The sequence below is a fragment of the Oncorhynchus masou genome, chromosome 29 (assembly GCF_036934945.1).
Source record: "Oncorhynchus masou masou isolate Uvic2021 chromosome 29, UVic_Omas_1.1, whole genome shotgun sequence".
Taxonomy (NCBI): Eukaryota; Metazoa; Chordata; class Actinopteri; order Salmoniformes; family Salmonidae; genus Oncorhynchus; species Oncorhynchus masou.
In genome coordinates this window covers 60,439,496-60,461,814 of record NC_088240.1, presented here as the reverse complement: position 1 = coordinate 60,461,814, position 22,319 = coordinate 60,439,496, and the positions used below count along the sequence as shown (strand labels likewise).

Here is a 22,319-nt window from a genome sequence, read left to right as displayed (position 1 = left end):
GAATGTCAAGCAAAAATACATAATTCTTTAATATTTTGCATACATGTAATTGGTCGCATTACTGCTAATAAAATCTAGCTGTCAGAGGTATAATTCATTGTTGTTGGGGTTCCAGATTCTTCAAATGTGTCCATCTGTAAAAGAGTCAAAATGATGACATGGAGTGGTGCATTTTCACATTCAGAGAAGCACTGACCCAGTTTTGTGTGGCTGGTGCATCTACTGTAACTATGTACCTCTACGTATTTGTACATCCAGGGGAGCAGCTGGGTGACTCTGGTGTAGACTCCTGGTTTGTTGGGCCGACCACAGCCATCTCCCCAGCTCACTATCCCAGCCAGCCTCCAGTCCCCCTTCCCTGTCTCACACACCAGCGGGCCTCCACTGTCTCCCTTACAACCAGAGAAGACCACGTGAATTAATGCCTGCATGCATAAACCCCCACCCTCCCCCATTTTGCTCTCAGAACAGCCTCAATTAATCTGGGCATGGGCTCTACAAGGTGTCAAAATCGTTCCACAGGGATGCTGGCCCATGTTGACTCCAATGCTTCCCATAGTTGTGCCATGTTGGCTGGATGTCCTTTGGGTGGTGGACCATTCTTAATACACAGGGGAAACTGTTGAGCGTGAAAAACCCAGCAGTGTTGCAGTTCTTCAGACTCAAACCGGTGCGCCTGGCATCTACTACCATACCCTGTTCAAAGGCAACGCAATCGTTTGTCTTGCCCATTCACCCTCAATGTCACACATTCACAATCCATGTCTCAATTGTCTCAAGGCTTAATAATCCTTCTTTAACCTGTCTCTTCGCCTTCCTCTACACTGATTGAAGTGGATTTAACAAGTGACATCAATAAGGGATCATAGCTTTCACCTGGATTCACCTGGTCAGTCTACATCATGGAAAAAGCAGGTGTTCCTAATGTTTTGTACACTCAGTGTACATGCATCAATCAATCAATCTGATATTTTGTCTATGCATATTGGTGCGCTGCATGCACTGTGACGTTAGTTTTCTTGTAAGATGTGTGTAATTATTTGTTTCTATTTATATGATAGAACACATCAAAATATGCCATATACAGTATAGGTCTATTTGGTGCCAGCTAAGTGGATCTGCTTAATAGACAGGGAACCATTTTGATATGTAGAGAGCATAGGCCAGCTGAGTATAGCCATTGACATCTTCAGTAACAGAGAGGCCTTTCTTTCTCATGGAATAAACAGATTCCTCAGTATTTTGAGTATTTTGTTTTGCAGTTCTTGGTGTGTGTGTGCGTACCTGGCATGAGTCCACCCCTCCCTCCATGGTGCCAGCACAAAGCATCCTGGGAGTGAGGTAGGAGCCGTAGACATTCGGGCGGGAACACATGGACTGGGCTATCACTTGCACCTGAGCCTGTCGCAGCTCAGACGATACAGAGCCTGAGAGAGAGAGAGAGAGAGAGAGAGAGAGAGAGAGAGAGAGAGAGAGAGAGAGAGAGAGAGAGAGAGAGAGAGAGAGAGAGAGAGAGAGAGACAGACAGACAGACAGACAGACCGAGGTGGAGTAGAGAATGGAGGGTTAAAGACAGATGAGAGAGATGAAGGAGATATTATACAAATAGGAGTGTATTAATGGGAAGAGACAATTGTCAGGTTATTGAATGAGAATATGGGATGGAAGGGAACATTGTCTTCATTCTGCGACAAATGTCAGGAAATTTGATGTGATTATGGAAAAAGTGGTAAAAATGGAAGACAAGTAAGGCAGAATTATTAGAGTGATCATCCAATCAGTTGAATCGAAAATTATAAGGAAGTGGTGTGGGAATATTTGTGAACGTGACTCACCCCCTTCTTTAGTGAAGCCCCAGCCAGTGACCCAACAGGGGGCACCAGGAAGGAAGGACTCTCTAGGACTGGGCATACACACTGGTCGAACCCCACCTAAAGCAACACATAACCCAACACCAGGGTCATTTTCATTAGGACACACCGTAGCAAAACTTCTTGCAACGGAAAACTCGTTCCTTATTAAATAAGTTCAAATAGTACCTCCCCATTTCACTCAGTTTCTGACAGTTTTCTCCATTTTGTGTAGCACATTGACTGTACTGCACTGACGATAAGCTCACATGTACCCAATAAATCAGTGGTTAAATCAAAGTGAATCTGTGAGGTAGTATTATCACATTCTACTTCATTCTACTTATTTCACATTAAATATAAAGAATCAAACCCACCATCTTAGTTTTGCAAGCACCATGCTCTACCAACTGATATTATTTTTGTGTTGACATAGTGTTAAGTTGTCAGTTAGATTTCATCCTTGAGAGAAACCAAACAGCCAAACAGGTTAAATCAGAATAGAAGCATCTGTACATATAGCCATATAACCTCCGCTGAACAACTTTCATCATTAATTCCTCTCACCTCCCATGTCTATGTCAGCCACGGTGCGCAGTAGCCCCAGGTCATAGTCGTTGTTGTTTACGGAGAAGCTGGGGTGATAGAGGATCTGCAGTGCTCTGTAGCGTTGGCCCACTGATGTGTCAGTCAAACTGAGCGTGTCCACAACCACCTGCCACTCTGACTCTTGCAACATGTTGTACCTGGGTTATGGAGAATGCAGGGATATAGAAGGCACATAAGTACAGTTGCCATATTAAGACAGCCTCAGAGTCAAAAGGGGTTGCTGAGGATGTCCTAAGATGGACACCGTAATGAAAATAAATCAATAGATAAAGCATTTATTCTCTTTCCCTCCCCCTTACTGGATGAAGCAGTGGGCTGCAGTAATAACCCAACGTGGGGTGACGATGGCTCCCCCGCACACATGTTTCCCTCTCCAGTGTAAACTGCTCTGCCAGCCCCACTTGTCTTCTGCTAACATCCCCCCGACAATCCTCCAAGCTTTCCGACCAGCACCAACTGGACCTAGGCAACCTGAGGCAGGGTGGGATGGGTGTGCTTCAACAAATTAACTGTCAACACAGACATAACCTGAACACGTTATTCGGTTATGCAAGACATTGTTCAGTTTGTACAATATTGACTTGTGGGATCAGTTACTAATTGTCATTGTGTGATAGGCAGTCATTTGGCCAGTTGTCTACAGATTGCTTGTGCATTTGAATGTACCAAGAAGACCTATACAATTCGGATGTATCAGCGGATCGGATGGCATTACCTGCACTGGCGTTGCCTGTCTGGTTGATGGGTTGCTTGGGCAGCAGGACTGGCATTGGGACACTGCAGTTCCCTTTAATGCCACATGGCTGCACAATGTCTGTCAGGTTGGGTGGGAAACACAGGAACTTGACTGAGGAGGAGACAAACAAGATGCGAAGGAGAGTGAGCGAGGACGAGGTAAAATGGGTGTTTGTTGAATGCTTGCGTCCTTCTTTTTTTTTACTGTCAAATGCATCTGGTCTTGGGCTGCAGGTAGCCTAGTGGTTAAGAGCGTCTGTCTGCAAAGTTTCATGGTTGCCCAGGAATAGGTTGGAACATTTATACAATCAACAATGTGTATTTTATTATACAACTGAAAGGTTGCTGGTTCGAAATTCCTGACCCGACTAGGTGAAAAACCAATTGATGTGCCCTTATTGCGCCTGTAAAATCTGTCAATGTAACCCTTAATTGTGCCTGCAAGTCGGTCTGCATAAGAGTGTCTGCCAAATGACTGTATAATATATAATAAGATATGACATTGTGTCTGTAAATGTTACTAGCCATAAAATCCTTGCTTTCTCAAAGCTTATTGGAGGAGAGGATGCAAGGGACCTCCTCCCCCAACGAGCTTTGGGAGGAGTCGAGTGAAAAAGGCTCGTGACGTTTTCAGACACGGCCCGAATCGACAATGCCAAGCACTGTATTGTCAGTGAGGTTACCTAAAATGGCGAAGAAGATGAAAAGAATGATGAAGACTGCGATGAAGGTCGTCAGCATTGTCAGACATGAGGGGCAAGTGCACCGCGGGGGCTCAAGATCTACAGTAAGAAGGGAATGGAATGAAGCATATGTTATTTTGAATAAACTGCTGCATTCTTTGGATACTTGGGACATTCAAGTGCTTTTAACAAGTACGTGCATAACCTTTATAGAAAAGTACAATACGTTTCAGAGAAGTATAATATCTGGTCCTGTGTGGTTGACATGTCGGCAAGCTTTCATGGTTGCCCAGGAATAGTTTGGAACATTTTATGCAATCAACAATGTGTATTATACAACTGTGGAAAGGTTCATGGTACAGCCAGGGAGACTGTGGTGCTTGACATGAACACAAGCTAATCAACCAAAAGCCCAGTATGACTTGGGGCATATTCAATACTCCAATTCTGTTGCAAAACATTGCAAGATTTTCATTAAATGGAAGCAAACGGAACAAAACGGGAAGGGACCTACCTGAATTTGTCCAATAGAAACTCTTGTTTTGTTCTGTTTGCTTCCATTTGGTTTTTAAACGGTAAATGGTTTCCGTAATGAATACGCCCGTGTATTTAAGTCTCTCTCTCCAATACTGCACAGTAGCCTACCTGGCTCTTCATCAGGGCAGTCTTTGGGGAGTGTTAGCCCAACAGATCCTTCATCAACTTCAGATGGCTTCCTCTGTGGGACTTCCAGAGAGCCACCATCACAGGGAGGGAGGGGCGAGGAGGTCTCTGAATTTGGGTCCTCTGAGCAGGCCATGTCCGGGGTTGGGGGATGAGGGGACTACCTTTTGGGGTTGGGCCTCCATGGGTACCTCAGAGGAGGATGTAGGGGGATCAAGTCGTGCTTCTGTTCGGGGCTGTTGGGCCTTTAGATTCACCTCAGAGGGGCGAGGTGTTGGGCTTGTGTCTGTCTGATGGGCATTGGGAGGTGGTGGTGGTATGCCCATTCCCATGTGGTAAGTGGGAATTCCCATGAGTGCAAAGAGTGTAGAGAATGGTTCCTGGAATAGCCCCACTGGTACATCCCCAGTTGCAACATTGAGGGAAACTGAGGGGAAGGTTCCGAGGGATGGGGTGATGGATTCATTGCGTGGATGTTGTGCACGTGGAAGGAAAATTAAGGCCTTCATATCTATACTTGTGAGGTCTGGGTATAGGAGTTTCTGGGGGGGTGGTGTGAGGAGTGGTTGGGCGAGGGGGGTGATAGTAGACCGATGCTGTAGGGGTTGGAGGCGTGCGACAGGTGGTGGAGGATGGATCTGACCAGGGGGAGTCTGCCCTGAGTGGGATCCAGCAGAGAGGGTCTGAGGCTGGGCAGGAGAGCAGACCAGAAAGGGGAGCTCTGGGCCAATCCCAGATGAATTGGTACCACAGGTGCCCTTTAGCAGAGACATAGACAAGCTTTTAAGAACCTGTACAATGTGTTTTGAGGGTGAATGTTAACTTCTTGATACAATCTCTGTTCTTATAAACAAGTACACACCAGATTTTTTTGATATATCTGTATACACATTAAGTCCTCTACAAGTTGTGTGCGGTCGGTAGAATCAACAGAATTGTGCATGAATGAGAGTTAGAGAAAATTATTATAAAGAGCATAATTGCTATAATAGAGCTATAAGGAATTTGAAGAAAAATTTAGAAGCTTGCTGGGAAATCAAATACCACCCACTGTAGATTAGGCAAGGACATTTTGGTTTCCAAAAAAAAGTGTAGTTACTAAATTGATTTTACCTGAATGTAAGCCATAGAGAGCTGTGTGTCTCTACTTCATCAGGGATTATTCAACTGAATCTATTATTCCTTCACTCAAAGTTGGAGTTTCAAAGTCACAAGAACAACATCCTTGAAATAGTGGCAACAATTCTGTCAAATGCATCGTCTATCCCAGGCTTGGTCTTTTTCAGTTCATTTTCACCAGACCACTCCTCTGTTCTCTCTTCTTCTACCTGCAATCATCCTTCCGTACCCAACCCAGTTCCTTTCCTAATCTTTTCATTATCTCACCCCCCCCCATCATCCCTCTTCTTCTCCTCTCATGAGTTCCACCATTTTACCTCTCCTTAATCTTTCTCTCCTCCTCTGAAGAGGGGTAGCTGTAGGTAGGTGCGAGCAGGACAGGACAAGGTAGGGCTGTAACAGATATGTACACTCTTGTCATCGATCATGAAATATGCATGTGAATAATTGTGAGCCAGTTTCAGAGTTGAACAACAGAGGGTAATGTATACTGTACCCCCGAGTCATTCACTCGCAGGTACTCAGTTACACAGACACAGTATACTGAATGAAAACAAACATACTTAAGTTAATATACAATGACACCATTTGTATTTGAAGGGCATCTCATCTCAAAACACAGAAAAACTGTCCCATACAAACCATGTCTATGTTCATTGATGGGACAGGAGTTGTCAATGGGAGGCACGCACAAACGCAAAGTCATAGTGACCAAACCATGACTTACACTGACCCACTATCTTTGTGTGTGTGTGTGTGTGTGTGTGTGTGTGTGTGTGTGTGTGTCCAGTTTGACATCAGCAGCATTTGTTTGGCCTCTCACGTTACTGTAGCAGACAGGTGTTGGCAGACAAGCACGGGGAGCATCCACACTGCTTCACCACCACAGGGGTTAAAGAAGCGATGAGAGAAGAGCCAGAGATCAACGTAGAGAGCAAATAATGTATTTAAACAGTTTTGCAAACAAGTTAGTCAATTAATCCATTTCTGTCTATTGTTTGACCAGTACAGTAATGCAGGGCTGGAGTCAATTTGAATTGAAGTCAGTCAATTAAGGAAGTGATTTTAATTTAAAATCCAAACACGGATTAAGTTGTCAATGAAAACAACTTTTTTTCTGCGCTATTAATCAATTGGAAAATATCTTTACTTCCAGAATTGACTGACTTCAATTCAAATTGACCCCAACCCTGCAGTACAGAAAACTTGAAATAGACTAGCAATATGAGTAGAACATCATTTATTACATTTATCTGTACAATAACAGCAATACAGATATTTAGAGCTCACACTCTAAACAACAATATATACATATACCTCATGAACAAACCTTGATTAGTCGCTCATCATATTACCATGTTATTATGGCATATCACCATGTTAATATGGCATCATATCTTCACCAACATATTCTTAATATAATACATCTCTTACAGGCATGTTTACACTGGGACGACGCAACAAGACTGCTATTGGAGAACAATTGTGCAGATTTATTGTGTATCTCCTTAAAAGATTACCTCTGTCCTGTTTTAACTCTGTTAATTAAATTACAATGTCTGCAGTTGCTACCACAGTATACTTCAGAGGGGTATCAGAGAGTAATAAACTTACTTAGTCATCCCCATAAGGAGTGGGACAGTCTTCTGCCACTGTTTGTGCCCTACCCCATCTCTTCCCGTAGAACCTTCAGAATATTACTCTCCCCCTGCTATGTTTTAGATTTACAGAAGTGTACATAACCTCTATCATTCCCAAGTCTGTTTTGATTTGGTATATTGGTCTTGCTTCACTTGCTCTTCTGTTTGACCTGTTAAATTTTGGGGGGTTTTGTTTGAAATATTCTGTCAACTCTCTCTCTGTCCCCCTCCATCTCTCCTTCCATTCCCTTCTGGTCTCTGTTTTCACCCCTCTCTTTCCCTTCTTTAGTTTTATTTCAAGTCTCTGACCTTGTTTTTGCCTCTCTCCACTACACTTTTCACACTTTCTCCCACTCTCCCCCCATCCCCTTCCTCCCTGTACTCAGCAGTTTAGGATCTTGATGAAGGCCTTGCGGAACTCAATGTTGAAGGTGGTGTAGATGACGGGGTTGACGGCACTGTTGAGGTAGCCCAGCCAGGTGACAGCACTGTACAGGGAGGGGGAGATACAGCAGCTGCCACAGTGGGCCTTCAGCACGTGGGTCAGGAAGAAGGGCAGCCAGCAGATGATGAACACACCTTATGGAGAAGGGAGGAGAATGAAAGGGTGCGAGCAGGCCTCAATTCACTCTCGGCCACTTCCCTTCAGATCATCAAACATTGAAAGGCCAATGGGAAGGGGGAAGGAGTGAATTGGGACTGGCTGAAACATTCTCTATTCAGCCACCCTCATCGTCTCCTTCTGATTCTCTCACCTAGCACAATAGTCAGCATCTGGGTCGCCTTCCTCTCCTTCTGTTGCGACAGAGTCCCTTTCACCCTCTCCTTCTCCATCGCTCCCTTCTCCCTGTCTGCATTGCGCTCCCTCCATCGCTCGCGGCCACTCATGCCATCCTCGAAGGTGGCACGGCGGGGTACGAGGGCGGAACGTGGTGCCACCGATGGTGACGGGAAGGGCGCGGGTACCACAGAGATAGAAAGGGAGATCTTAGTGGCTCGTCCGGAGGGGGGAGGGCGGTGAGAAGGGTGAGGCGGGGGGAGGCTCTGGTCTAACTGGGACAGGAAACCACACCCCACCGGCACCTCCTCCAGGGGGTGCACCACCGCCTCCTTCACTAACGTCTAATAGGGCAGGGGGCGAGAGGCAGGGAGAGGAGGGGGTGAGAGAGAGAGAGAAAAAAGAGAGAGCTCGATAGAGAGAAAAACAAAGTGAGAGCGAGAGATACAGACAGAGAGAGAGAGAGACAAGAGGCAGGAAGATAGGATGGGAAGGGAGGTAAAGACAAATAAGAGACAGAGAAACAGCAAGCGATGTAGAGATATGTACTGTAGTTCTAAGGCTCATATTGTCGGAGATTTCGTAATCCAATTTCATGGTCACAGTGTTCCAGCGACTTACCACTTTCTTGCGTTGGGGGGCGGTGGTGGGGGGCCTCGTGATCAGAGTGCACAGCTTCACATCCTCAGGGAGGGTACACTTATTCTGAGAGGATGAAGGGAGAGAAGAAAGTTTTTCTTTTAAATCAAGCTTTTTTCACTTCCTCATCCTGCCTCTGATTTATTGGCTGGCTGTTTTATGGAGTTAATTGATTGATGACTGGCTGATTAGTTAACTGATAGATTGGTTGACTAATCATGAACCTTCCTGTGCTTGTGGCCCTCCCCCGTCTTGCCTCCTCCCTGTGGGTGCAGGCCGTGTCTGCGGGGCACAGTGCGTCGGCCCCGCCTCCGCAGCACAACACAGATCTGGGCGTACACCAGCAGGGTCACGACGAACGGAACGTAGAAGGAGGCCACGGATGAGTAGACCACGAAGGATGGGTCAGCGAAGGCACACTTGGTCTCCTCCCGACTGGCTGATGGAGTGAAGGGGATGAGAAGAGGTGGATAGAAACACAGATGTTGTTTGGGAGTGGGGACAGGTGGGAGGAAGCAAGAGAGAGGTTTTCCTCTAGAGTTCTGGTCAGATAGCCAAAGATGTCAACCCTAGCTGTTAAATATGTCAAAGTCCACTCCGTAATGGTATGGCAACCAAGTAAATGCCTGGTTCCGCTCCAGAGAAGACGGGTACATAAGCATCCGGCATTGACCGTTTCTCTCCATATTCAGGCTGGATGCAACGTCTGAAAAGCATATCAAATCAGCTTCTCATAAGGCCAGGCCACGGCCTATCGCACAACACACTACAGTCTAGTTGAACCCTTTCAACAGTATACAGCTGCTAGCAAATTACTATATGCTGTACACTGTAAGTAGGTGCCTTTCTGTTGAATTGGGATGTTTAGAGGGTAGGTCCAATCCAATAAACGCAAGCTTCCCCATATACAGTATAACCATAGCCGTTCTATAGGACACATGGTGACCCTGAACGCCAATCATCTCGTTTTCCCAGCGGTGTGTTGACGGGTCTCTCGAAGGTTACTGAATGTTAACAGGCAGATTAAAGGCGCTGCATGGTCAATCTGATATCTGCAGTGGCCGTAGAGCATTTACTGTAAAAAAATATATATATATATATTTCACCTTTATTATTTATATATATTTCACCTTTATTATATATATTTCACCAGGTAGGCCAGTTGAGAACAAGTTCTCATTTACAACTGCGACCTGGCCAAGATAAAGCAAAGCAGTGCGACAAAAACAACAGAGTTACACACAAACGTACAGTCAATAACACAATAGAAACATCTATGTACAGTGTGTGCAAATGTAGAAGAGTAGGGAGGGTAAGGCAATAAATAGGCCATAGAAGCGAAATAATTACAAATTAGCATTAACACTGGAGTGATAGATGTGCAGTTGATGATGTGGAAGTAGAGATACTGGGGTGCAAAAGAGGAAGAGGATAAGTAACGATATGGGGATGAGGTAGTGTGATATGTGATATGGCGTCTGCAGAGGTCAGGGTATTTATACTTCTTGTGCCTTGCCCGAGCAGCACAGAGCTGTTGTCAAGGAAGTGAGTTTGTGTTTATACAGGATCTCCCGCCCTCACCTACCGTCAACCAATCATGTCAATGTGGAGGGATACGGAGCCCTCTGCATTGTTACAATATTTGAGCGGCACACAGCCATGGGCATTTGGCCTCTGCATGCCTCCATACGAAGCCTCCGACCACATTTTTTGACCAAGCATAAATTGTCTTTTAGTGTTGGCCCCTCCAGCTCGAGCGAGTGGTTGTTGCACCAAGCTGTGCAGTATTTGCATACAATAAGCAGTACTCTCTTCAGCCTCGTCCTCAAGGTATGAGCCTGTGTTCCAAACCTTAGTTCGCTTCGTTTTGCACGAGCTACAGCTTCGTTTTTTTTTTTACCTTTATTTTACTAGGCAAGTCAGTTAAGAACAAATTCTTATTTTCAATGACGGCCTAGGAACAGTGGGTTAACTGCCAGTTCAGGGGCAGAACGACAGATTTTGTACCTTGTCAGCTCGGGAATTTGAACTTGCAACCTTTCGGTTACTAGTCCAATGCTCTAACCACTAGGCTACACTGCCGCCCCAGCTTAGGTGAGACAGTGCAATAATAGTTTAAAAAAAAATCAAAATACCATCTTGAGCAAAACGTGATGATGTGCATGTTATCCGACTTAAAATGTCAGCCCGCATCACTGATAAACCTTCTGTATTGTGGATGTGGACTGACAGGCCAATCAATGAGCCCCTCTTCCATTGAAACGTGTAGACTGATTAAAAGCACACAGAGCTGAAAGCTGTTAGTAAGCAGTAGTGTGTCTGTGTGTGCATGTGCGTGTGGTGTTAGTGATGGCAGTGACTGCATAGCTGTTCGTGGTGATTAAACAGGATGTAGGCCTATCTAACTGATTGTTCATTCGGTCTCTCACCAACTGGTGATACCCAGATATCCAGTAGGGCTGCAATCTTCTTCCAGGCTGACTACAGATGGACTGGAAGATCGCAATGGTTATGTTACATAGCTAATAACATAAAGGAGTGTAGGGTTTCTGCACACTTGGGGGCTTCCTGGGTCATGTTTATGTCTGTCCTAGACTTAAATGAGTGAATAAGACTAGAACACGTGTGATTGAATAGATTCATCGGAGTGACTGCGGTTCCGGTTTCTCTGGAACCCGACTTGCTGTTGCTAAAAATACATAGATTTCTGTGCATGAGGGATCCACTAGCCTCCTTTCAGCTGATGCTCAGTCAATCTGTGACTCCGCAGCCACATGTATACAAATAACCCCCAGTTCAAACAAAGGTAGTTCTTTGTCTGCTGTAACCGTGGGCTATGGCAAACATGAGCACGAGGCGGTTGTCTAGCGATTTAATGTCCTTTTTTCAACATCATTGGAAACGTTGGCTAAACAGAAGGCAGATTGCTGGCTATATGGCTGCATAACTATAAAGATTACACCATCACACAAAACATTAATTGTTTTGCCCCAATGCAATGTGTAAGACTGCATCTTGCTTCTACGGAAATATCCATTACAACAAATCAAATGTATTTATTTGACAGACAGAGAAGGTTCCTGACGCCATATTTTTTGGGGGGGAACATTCGTTCAAATTGCAGCTATTCAGGACGGGGGGGGGGGATGCTTTGTAGCCTCGGCCTAGTCATTGACATGCACACAGAATAACAGACAGTAGCTCATATCTCGCTTCAGGTCTTATCCGGGATAAGCTGTTGACATGCACCTTTGATATCCCGCTCATGAGGAACCATGAATAATCAGAATTTACCTCATTTAAATATATGGGTTAAATGGAATAGCAACTGAAATATAAACTGACTGTAGGCCTATAACCGCTCATCTGTAGCGTAATACAATATTAACTCCTGCAGAAATCTACATTTCAAGCAGTGAAATGAAACAACAAATTAATTAAACATTTTGTCTCGGGAACAGTGGAGAAATATTTCTTTCTTTCAGCATCTCTTGAGGAAAATGTGAAAGCGTGTGTTATGTGTTATCTTAAGACAATTATGCAAGCATACAGTATGCAGTCTTATTCAGAATCGTGTTTAGTCTTTCACTTAAACTGATGAATTTAAAGGACCAATCTTTTTTTGGGGGGGGGGGGGGGACTGAGAGACATATACGTATACAGAGATAGACAGACCTGTGTTGTTGAGTCCAAACAGCAGAGGGCTGGAGATGGCGAAGGAGAGGAACCACACAACAGCAATCATCAGAGCCACCCTCCTCCTGGAGCTGTATCTGGTGTTATACAGCATGGGCATCGCCACCGCCATGTACCTGCACACACACACATGCAGTATTTCGAGCTAACGCCTACACACGCGCACGTGTGCACAAAGAATCCCGCACACAAACACCTTGCCCACCACCGCCCACACACAGTTCAGTTGCATTGTCAGTTAGTCTCATTCACCAGTCGAACACAAACAAAAGCTGTCCAAGTCAGTTTCACGGTGCAGCAGCGTGACAAACCACTCTAAGAGCCCTCCATAGAAAGCCCGGTGTGAGGAGAGGAGACTCTCATCCCTCCAAAGGGCTGGTGGTCAGGGACAGATACGAAAGAAGAACAGTACCAACACTAAGCCCTGAGACATGGCTTCACAGTCAGAGTGAATCAATCTACAATGGGACAAACTAGGCTACAACTATTGAGGCTGCTGAAATTGTCCATTTATTTCACTGGTTTTGAAAGGGGAAGGATTTGGTTGGAGAAAATGAGCTCATGTTAAGAAGATGATACTTGCGAAGTGAGGAGGGTACCCTAAAAGACAGGAAATGTTTTTCTGATGGGAAAACAACAATAACAAACCATTTAAAAAAATATGTCCCATCAGGAGACATGACCATCACCTTAAAATACATTTTTGCTGCAAGGGCACAATGAAATCAATCCAGATTTTGAAGACAGTGTGAGAAGAGAGTGATGGGAGGAGAGCGAGCGAGACAGACAGACATTGTAGATAGAGCAATAGATACTGGGGAGAGAGAGCGAGATAGATACTGTAGTAAGATAGATACTCTAGATAAATACTGTAGTTAGATAGATAGATAGATAGATAGATAGATAGATAGATAGATAGATAGATAGATAGATAGATAGATAGATAGATACTGTAGATAGATATAGAGAAAGAGTGTGAGTACCTGTCGATGCTGATGGCACAGAGGTTGAGGATGCTGGCAGTACACATCATGACGTCCAGGGTCAGGAGGATGTCACAGTGGATGAGACTGAAGCGCCACTCCCCTACCACCTAGGAAAGGGACACATACAGTATGAACAATAACACACGTGAGGGATTATTACATGTGTTCCGGAACAGCAGGGGTTTGTAATTCATGGCCCCAATCAAAATGAGTGCCCCACATAGGGAATAGGGTACCATTTGAGACACAGCCATGCTGATGCATTATTGACTGCTACCGTGACATTATCTGAGAGGGCTTTTGAAACACCTACGAATGAACGAGTGTAGAGAGCCTAGGAGAAAAAGACAGGGAACGAGACAGACAAATGAAAGAGACAGAAAAACACTGGCTGCCAGATGGATAGAAACACGCACGCACGAACCCACACACACCCACCCACCTCCAGGTAGACGCCCCAGGGCATGACCAGGATGGCCAGCAGCAGGTCAGACACGGCCAGGGAGACAATGAGGTAGTTGGTGGTCGTCTGGAGGGCGCGCTCGCGCGACACCGCCACACAAACTAGCACGTTGCCGAACACCACACAAAAGATGAGCAGCACCAGCAGCACAGCGTAGAAGTTATAGGGAGGGGAGGAGAGCAACGGAGAGCTGGAGCAGTTGGACGGAGAGAAGGAGGAGGTGGAGAGGGAGAAGGAAGAGAAAGGGTTGGAGGTGATGGACGGTGTGGGAGAGGAGAGGGAGTATGATGGAGTGAGGGAGGAGAAGCCTGTCTCATTGGGGAAAGTAGTCATCATGCTCCTCTGGACAGAGAGAGTCTGGAACAGTCTGAAAAAGTAACAAGAGAGACTAAAACATCAAGAGTTATAACTCATAAGTAGACCCACAAAGCTCTTAAACTCTGTACCTTGTATATACAACACATACAGTAGATATATGTACAATTCCACATTCTCAGCTCAGTGCAGATTGGAGTTGAACATCCTGTGGATGTGATAAGTTGGTGCGGTGCTGATGGCTTTATAGATTGGAGCATGGCGCTTTCAATATCAGTTGTGGTTTTGATTCCCATATGGGCCACACATATCAAATGTCTGTTGTTACTTCACATCAGTCACTTTGGATAAAAGCATCTACTACATGCCCATATTCTTCTACTTTAAGTGAATTACAGTGTTTTTTTTTTCATTCGATTGGCATTTTCATTCCACCTTTAGCCTATTTCTCAAACACAGCACCTCTACCCTCCAATGTTTCAGATTGGCTTTGAGATACATAATTAAAGGGAGAGATCTAAAGCTCCCTCCCTGTCCCTCTAAAATACCCTACATACCTACACCAGCCTACATACAGTGCATTCGGAGAGTATTCAGACCCCTTGACCTTTTCAACATTTTTACACATTTATAGCCTCATTCTAAAATGGATCCCACAGACTCGTTTTCTGTGGAAGACAGAATAATAACATATTATTATTACATGAGAAGAACATAACCTACATCAGAAGCATACAATCTTACTAACCTACATCAGGTGATAACTTAGCCTATACCACGCTGTATGCACAGTGCATTCAGGAATGTAAAGACCTCTTGACCTCTTTTATTTTAGGACATGTATAAATAAAAAAAAACAGAAATATCTAATTTACACACAGTACCAGTCAAAAGTTTGGATAAACCTACTCATTCCAGGGTTTTTCTTTATTTTTACTATTTTCTACATTGTAGAATAATAGTGAAGACATCAAAACTATGAAATAACACATATGGAATCATGTAGCAACCAAACAAAGTGTTAAATCAAAATATATTTATATTTGAAATTCTTCAAAGTAGCCACCCTTGATGACAGCTTTGCACACTCTTGGCATCCTCTCAACCAGCTTCATGAGGAATGCTTTTCCAACAGTCTTGAAGGAGTTTCCACATATGCTGAGGACTTGTTGGCTGCTTTTACTTCACTTTAAGGTCCAACTCATCTCAAATGGGTTTAGGTCGGGTGATTGTGGAGGCCAGGTCATCTGATGCATTCTTAAGTTTACATACACTTAGGTTGGAGTCATTAAAACTTGTTTTTCAACCACTCCACAAATTTCTTGTTAACAAACTACAGTTTTGGCAAGTCGATTAGAACATCTACTTTGTGCATGACACAAGTAATTTTTACAACAACTGCTTAAAGACAGATTATTTCACTTATAATTCACTCTATCACAACTCAGTGCCTCTTTGCTTGACATCATGGGAAAATCAAAAGAAATCAGCCGAGACCTCAGAAAAAATTTTGTAAACCTCCACCTCCTCATCATTGTGAGCAATTTCCAAACACCTGAAGGTACCACGTTCATCTGTTCAAACAATAGTACGCAAGTATATACACCATGGGACCACAGCCGCCATACCGCTCAGGAAGGAGACGCGTTCTGTCTCCTAGAGATGAACGTACTTTGTTGCGAAAAGTGCAAATCAATCCCAGAACAACAGCAAAGGACCTTGTGAAGATGCTGGAGGAAACAGGTACAAAAGTATCTATATCCACAGTAAAACGAGTCATATATCGACATAACCTGAAAGGCGACTCAGCAAGGAAGAAGCCACTGCTCCAAAACTGCCATAAACAAGCCAGACGACTGTTTGCAACAGCACATGGGGACAAAGATTGTACTTTTTGGAGAAATTTCCTCTGGTCTGATGAAACAAAAATAGAAGTGTTTGGCCATAATGACCATCTTTATGTTTGGAGGAAAAAGTGTGAGGCTTGCAAGCTGATGAACACCATCCCAACCGTGAAGCACGGGGTTGGCAGCATCATGTTGTGGGGGTTCTTTGCAGCAGGAGGGACTGGTGCACTTCACAAAATAGAGGTCTCATGAGGAAAGAAAATTATGGATATATTGAAGCAAGATCTCAAGACATCAGTCAGGAACTGAAAGCTTGGTCGTAAATGGGTCTTCCAAATGGACAATGACCCCAAGCATACTTCCAAAGTTGTGGCAAAATGGCTTAAACAACAAAGTTAGGGTATTGGAATGGCCATCAAAAAGACATGACCTCAATCCTATAGAAAATTTGTTGGCAGAACTGAAAAGGCTTTTGTGAGCCAGGAGGCCTACAAACCTGACTCAGTTACACCAGCTCTGTCAGGAGGAATGGGCCAAAATTCACCCAACTTATTATGGGAAGCTTTTGTTAGGCTACCCAAACAGTTTGACCCAAGTTAAACAATTTAAAGGCAATGCTACCAAATACTAATTGAGTGCATGTAAACTTCTGACCCACTGGGAATGTGATGAAAGAAAGAAAAGCTTAAATAAATCATCCTCTACTATTATTCTGACATTTCACATTCTTAAAATAAAGTGGTGATCCTAACTGATCTAAGACAGGGAATTTTTACTAGGATTAAATGTCAAGAATTGTGAAAAACTGATTTGAAATGTATTTGGCTAAGATGTATGTAACCGGGCCAGCCCATCTTGGTAGGAGGGCCAGCCGTTGCCCACTGATCAGCCGTAGGCTGATTATATATTACTATAACAATTTTTATTTTAGCAAAAATCATTCAATAAAGGCCAATGGGCCACTGTTCATGCCACTTTCCTTATTGTTTTATTTGTATATTAAAACAACATTTCTACCAGCCCACCCAAACAAAACAAATGGTCCAGCCCATCTGGCATTTGCCAGAATTGCCAGACAGCCAATTTGCTCCTGGCATAATAGGCCTATTTTACAAAAAAAATATGAATGAATTTAAGCCTTCAAGTGGTCAGCAACTTTTTTTCATGTGGAGTGATAATTTACATGACCATTTCTACCAATCTGCATGTCAGTTTGGACCTATGATTTTCATATGGGCATTTTTGTCAAACAGAAAATACGCTGATGAAAATAAATATCCATTATAAATCACATTGGCAACACCACATGGCAGTTGGTTCAGGTTCTTTCAGTTGCATGAAATATGGCCTCTCTATGCCTGTCTGCCTTTATTCTAGCCTTCTCTGTCTTCAGCTCTTGCTAGCAAACATGAAAAATTGTATGAACTATTCTGGGCCCTCAGAGATTCCCGTGCCAGTGATCTCCAGACATACAGCTTTATTTGTGCAAGGGAGAAGAAGCGTTCAGGTATTGCATGATGTTTCCGCAGGATATATAGTTTCAGAGCATTACATTTTCCAGGCTACGTGGTTATCGAAGGGGAGAGTGCTGGAAAGATTTTTCAAATAGAAAAACAGACTTTGTTACTTTTTGTTTGAGGTGAAGAAAAAAATGACTGAAAAGGCACAGCTTATTAGTTGTGTTAAAAAGTTAAGACAATCAGAAATACTACAGGTACAGTAAGTGCCAATATAAAGGAAACCCCTACATAAAGTGTCTTAATAGAGTGTTGGGCCACCACGAGCCAGAACAGCTTCAGTGTGCCTTGGCATAGATTCTACAAGTGTCTGGAACTCAATTGGAGGGATGCGAACACCATTCTTCCACGAGAAATTCCATAATTTTTGGAATTTTGCTGATGATCATGGAGAAAACTGTCTCAGGAGCTGCTCCAGAATCTCTCATAAGTGTTCAATTGGGTTGAGATCTGGTGACTGAGACAGCCATGGAATATGGCTCTACATAATTTTCATCCAACCATTCAGTGACCACTTGTGCCCTGTGGATGGGACATTGTAATCCTATGGGGGCATAGCCAATGTAGCCGAAATAAATGGCCTGCCCAGCATTTTTATACGTGACCCTAAGCATGATGGGACGGTGATTGCTCAACTAATTCAAATCAAAATGTTATTTGTCAGATTTACAGAACACAACAGGTGCCGTAGACCTTACCGTGAAATGCTTACTTACAAGCCCTTAAACAACGCAATTTTAAGGAAATAGACTTAAGAAAAGATTTACTAAATAAAGTATGAAAAACAAAATTACGTTAAAATAACAATAATGAGGCTACATACAGGGGAGGGGGTACCAGTACCGAGTCAATGTGTGGGGGTACAGGTTAGTCAAAATAATTTTTACATGCAGGCGTAAAGTAACTATGGATATTTAATAAATAGCGAGTAGCAGCAGTGTAAAAAAAAAGGGGGGGGGGGGTTCAATGCAAATACTCTGGGTGTCCATTTGATTAATTGTTCGGGAGTCTTATGGTTTGGGGGTAGAAGCTGTTAAGGAGCTTTTGGGACCTAGACTTTGTGCTCCGGTACTGCTTGCCGTGCTGTAGCAGAGAGAACAGTCTATGATTATGGTGACTGGGGTCTGACAATTTTTATGCTTTCCTCTGACACCGCCTGGTATAGACTTCCCGGATGGCAGGAAGCTTGGCCCCAGTGATGTACTCGGCCGTACACACTACCCTCTGTAGAGTATTACGGTTAGATGCCGAGCAGTTGCCATACCAGGCGGTGATGCAACATCATCATGCTCTCGATGGTGCAGCTGTAGAATTTTGAGGATCTGGGGACCCATGCCAATTCTTTTCAGTTTCCTGGGGGGAAAAGGCATTGTCGTGCCCTCTTCACAAGTTTCTTGGTGTGTTTGGACCATGATAGTTTGTTGGTGATGTGGGCACCAAGAAACTTTAAACTCTCGACCCGCTCCACTACAGCCCTGTTCATGTGAATGGGGGTGTGTTCGGCCCTCCTTTTCCTGTAGTCCACGATCATCTCCAATTCAGAAACCACACCTCTGTGGAAGCATCTGCTTTCAACCCTTACAAAAAAAGATTTCAGAGTGCAGTATAACTTCAATACACTGCTGCAAATACTGCAGTCATTTTGCAGATATTCTGCAATAACTGTGACCAAAATAGCACAATCAACTGCAGTTTCAAAACTGCAATCTTTTTTTGTAAGGGAGTATACTTTGTATCTCTTATTTACTATATATTTGTATCCTACCTCCTTTAGTCCTTTGACTGACAGGAAATCAATATGTTTAACAACAAAGGTAAACTGTCAGTACTGTTCAGCAACTGGGCTTGTTGTGAAAAAGCTCTACATGGCAGTGCTTATGGGAAATCATGGAAAGTGGGTACAAAGCGTGTTCTAAGACTTGTTTCATGGATAAAAAAAAACAACCTAATTTTAGATAGAGATGAGATATGTCAAAGAGGGGAATTGAGATAACATTGTTGTTCAATACTGTATGTGTCAGCACTTCTTTAAGCCATACTTAAAGTAAATTATGCAGATGAAGACTCAAAAACTATCCTGTGAAATAGGTAGTCCAGACTTCTCATTAAATAAGAACCCCCTCTCTTGCTCTCTTCTCAGGGAAAACATCCCATGTATCTCTCTTTCTCTGACAAGCCTTTAATCTCTAAAAATGGTTGTGTTGGAAAAAGATATTTAACAGCCACCTCATTCTTTTAAGTATATGTCCCTAACTTGTAACTGTTAAATATCGGGTCTCTAAATGACAACAACCCATGTACTGGATCATCACTCTGTCCTTCCATGCCCTCTTTCCCCCCGTCTTCTCTCCCTCCTTGTCTGTCAAATGGACTCTAGACAGGTCTGGCCTGGTTAGTCACAACAACTTTTTTTTTTAATTATTTTTTGTCGTTTGATCAGCCACACTCAAGTGCGTGTGCATGTGTGTGGTAGTATGGTCACTTATAGCTAAAGATCATTGGAGAGATGGGACAGGAGATCAAGAGTTCTCATGGAAATGACATAGAGATAAACGGTGGGAGAGAAGGATACTGAGACAGAATAATTGTCAGTTAGCTCAAACGGCAAGGAAGAAGATGGGAACGAGAAGTTGAGATCAAATGGAAAGTTGAGGACTTCCAGATATGTGAAGGCAAACGTCAAAAAACGTAACACCATGGACTGAAATCACATTGAAGAGAGATCCCACTACTACTCGACATGTAGAGTGGTTATTTTAGGACCAACTACTCATGTGGGCACAAGTACACACAGACACAGAGAAACATACACCAGATAACAGACAAATACAGAGACAACCCAGATAGCAACAAAATGACGAGTAAAAAAGTAGGTTGAACTGCAACTTACCCTCACTGGCTGTAGTGGTAGTCAGTCCCATACCCTCCGAACAGAGAACTGCAATAGACAGCAGACAGTATGACAATGTATGCACTCACTACTGTCACTCTGAATAAGCAGAAAATGGAAAATGACAGCAGAGTGAATCAGTCAGTCACCACTCAGTCTGCTCTGAGCCTGCTAACCCTTCTCCTGTCAGAGCTCACACCTCAACCTCTATAACATGCAACACACTCCCTCCCTCTACTCCTCAATGAGTGCTCCAGCAGTAAATCCCTTCTCTCCACCTCGCTCTGGTTTTCACACTCTGTCTGTTCCTCCAAGTGATTTAGCGGTACTCTCCCCCCCCTCCTCTCTCGTTAGTGGTTCCTAGGATCAGATCCAGTGAGCAGTGTGTGTGTGTGTGTGTTGGGTGTGTGTACACTCTCTTTAGGAGACGAGACAATCACTTGTCTTGAAACCTATTCAGAAAAAAACATGAAAACAAATGAACCGAGTGTGTAAAAAGCTCTCTAATTGTGCGACAAATTAAAATCATCCATATACGTTTGGCAGCGCTCGCAATGAGTAGAAGCAGTAGAGGAGATCAGAGAAATGAGACGGGGAAGACAATTTGAAGGGAAAATGTATATGCTTCATTAAAGCATACACGGGGATAGCAATGGGTGAGGGCAGGCAGTATGAGATAGGCAGTGTTATCTAACTCACTTCAAAACAGTGAGAGTAAGAATTATATCTCATAATTATAACAGATAGTTCAGTGAAGTACTGAATGAAGCTAGCTATTCACTCAGTGTGTTTTTCATCGTACAAACAGACACCCCCTCGGACGATGAGTCATTTATTTTGGCCTCTCAGTTTTTTGTAAAACATGAGTATAATCTGCAGAAATTCCTCTAAAAATAATGGAAATCTGTTCAAGTATTTCCACAAGTAAAAAGATACACATATAGTATGTGATTGTGTCTTTATTTTAAATATATATTTTGGGCTTATACTTGGTCAATTTGCAGTGTATTAATTATTTTGCAGGCCCCAGTCCATCATCTCTGACAAATCAGTCTGCGGCTGAATCTAGTTGCCTACCCCTGCCTTAGAAGTTAAGATAAGACAGCACACTATCAGGAAAGGTAAGTGAACCATCTCCAATGAAGCAGGCCTTTAAGCCTCTGTGTCTATCATGTGTCTCCGCTACTTAAACTTTGAACAAATTAGGTACGAATCAAAACCCCTTCATCCATTTACAGAATCTCAGTAAATGACTCACTTAAAATGATCATGACTGTTGATTTGTTCCATGCACAAAGCTCTCACCAATGCCCCTCACTGGGAGCATAATGTGATCTACACAGTATAGCTGAGACCCAATTCTTTACCGTTCTTCCAAAGTGTGCACACACTTTCTCGCATGGACTTCACAATGGGGTAAACTCCTTCCAGCCAACGCTTCCACCATTCCTATGCGTTATAATCTGTGACAGGGAATGTGCATGTGTACACTTCTGGAAAAAAGTGGAGAATCGGGACATAGCCAATGAGAAAGCAAGCTTAGAGACTGAATAAGATATCTCAGGTGGTCCAGACAATGGTACAGCCTACAAATTGACAACTTGAGGAAGTACAGTAGAGCTTGATAAAAAAAAGATTGTGTGTGACACGCACAACTCACTAACAGGAATACTTTTTTAAACCTTTTTTAACTAGGCAGTCAGTTAAGAACAAATGATTATTTTCAATGACAGCCTAGGAACAGTGGGTTAACTGCCTGTTCAGGGGCAGAACGACAGATTTGTACCTTGTCAACCTTCCGGTTACTAGTCCAAAGCTCTAACCACTAGGCTACCCTGCCGCCCCACTTGACTGGTATGATACTCAATGTACATCAGAATGTAGCCATA

At 43.5% G+C, this 22,319-nt stretch overlaps 2 protein-coding genes across 2 annotated transcripts; both read right to left on the bottom strand.

Annotated features, from left to right (window-relative positions):
* Nucleotides 1-4: 4 nt before the first annotated feature.
* On the bottom strand, nucleotides 5-4,676 carry LOC135519669 (tryptase gamma-like). Its single transcript, XM_064944907.1, has 9 exons — nucleotides 4,523-4,676; nucleotides 3,878-3,976; nucleotides 3,175-3,306; nucleotides 2,759-2,930; nucleotides 2,418-2,596; nucleotides 1,836-1,931; nucleotides 1,285-1,427; nucleotides 237-392; nucleotides 5-134 (listed from the first exon to the last, which is right to left on the bottom strand). The coding sequence occupies exons 1-9, from the start codon at nucleotides 4,674-4,676 to the stop codon at nucleotides 75-77; spliced, it is 1,191 nt and encodes a 396-aa protein (XP_064800979.1). The 3' UTR covers nucleotides 5-74.
* A 3,005-nt stretch (nucleotides 4,677-7,681) lies between these two features.
* On the bottom strand, nucleotides 7,682-20,651 carry LOC135521246 (D(2) dopamine receptor A-like). The gene is made up of 8 exons (XM_064947167.1): nucleotides 20,431-20,651; nucleotides 13,841-14,228; nucleotides 13,396-13,505; nucleotides 12,392-12,528; nucleotides 8,941-9,155; nucleotides 8,699-8,782; nucleotides 8,055-8,421; nucleotides 7,682-7,878 (listed from the first exon to the last, which is right to left on the bottom strand). Exons 2-8 carry the CDS (start codon nucleotides 14,195-14,197, stop codon nucleotides 7,682-7,684), a joined length of 1,467 nt encoding a protein of 488 aa, XP_064803239.1. The 5' UTR covers nucleotides 14,198-14,228; nucleotides 20,431-20,651.
* Nucleotides 20,652-22,319: the final 1,668 nt, after the last annotated feature.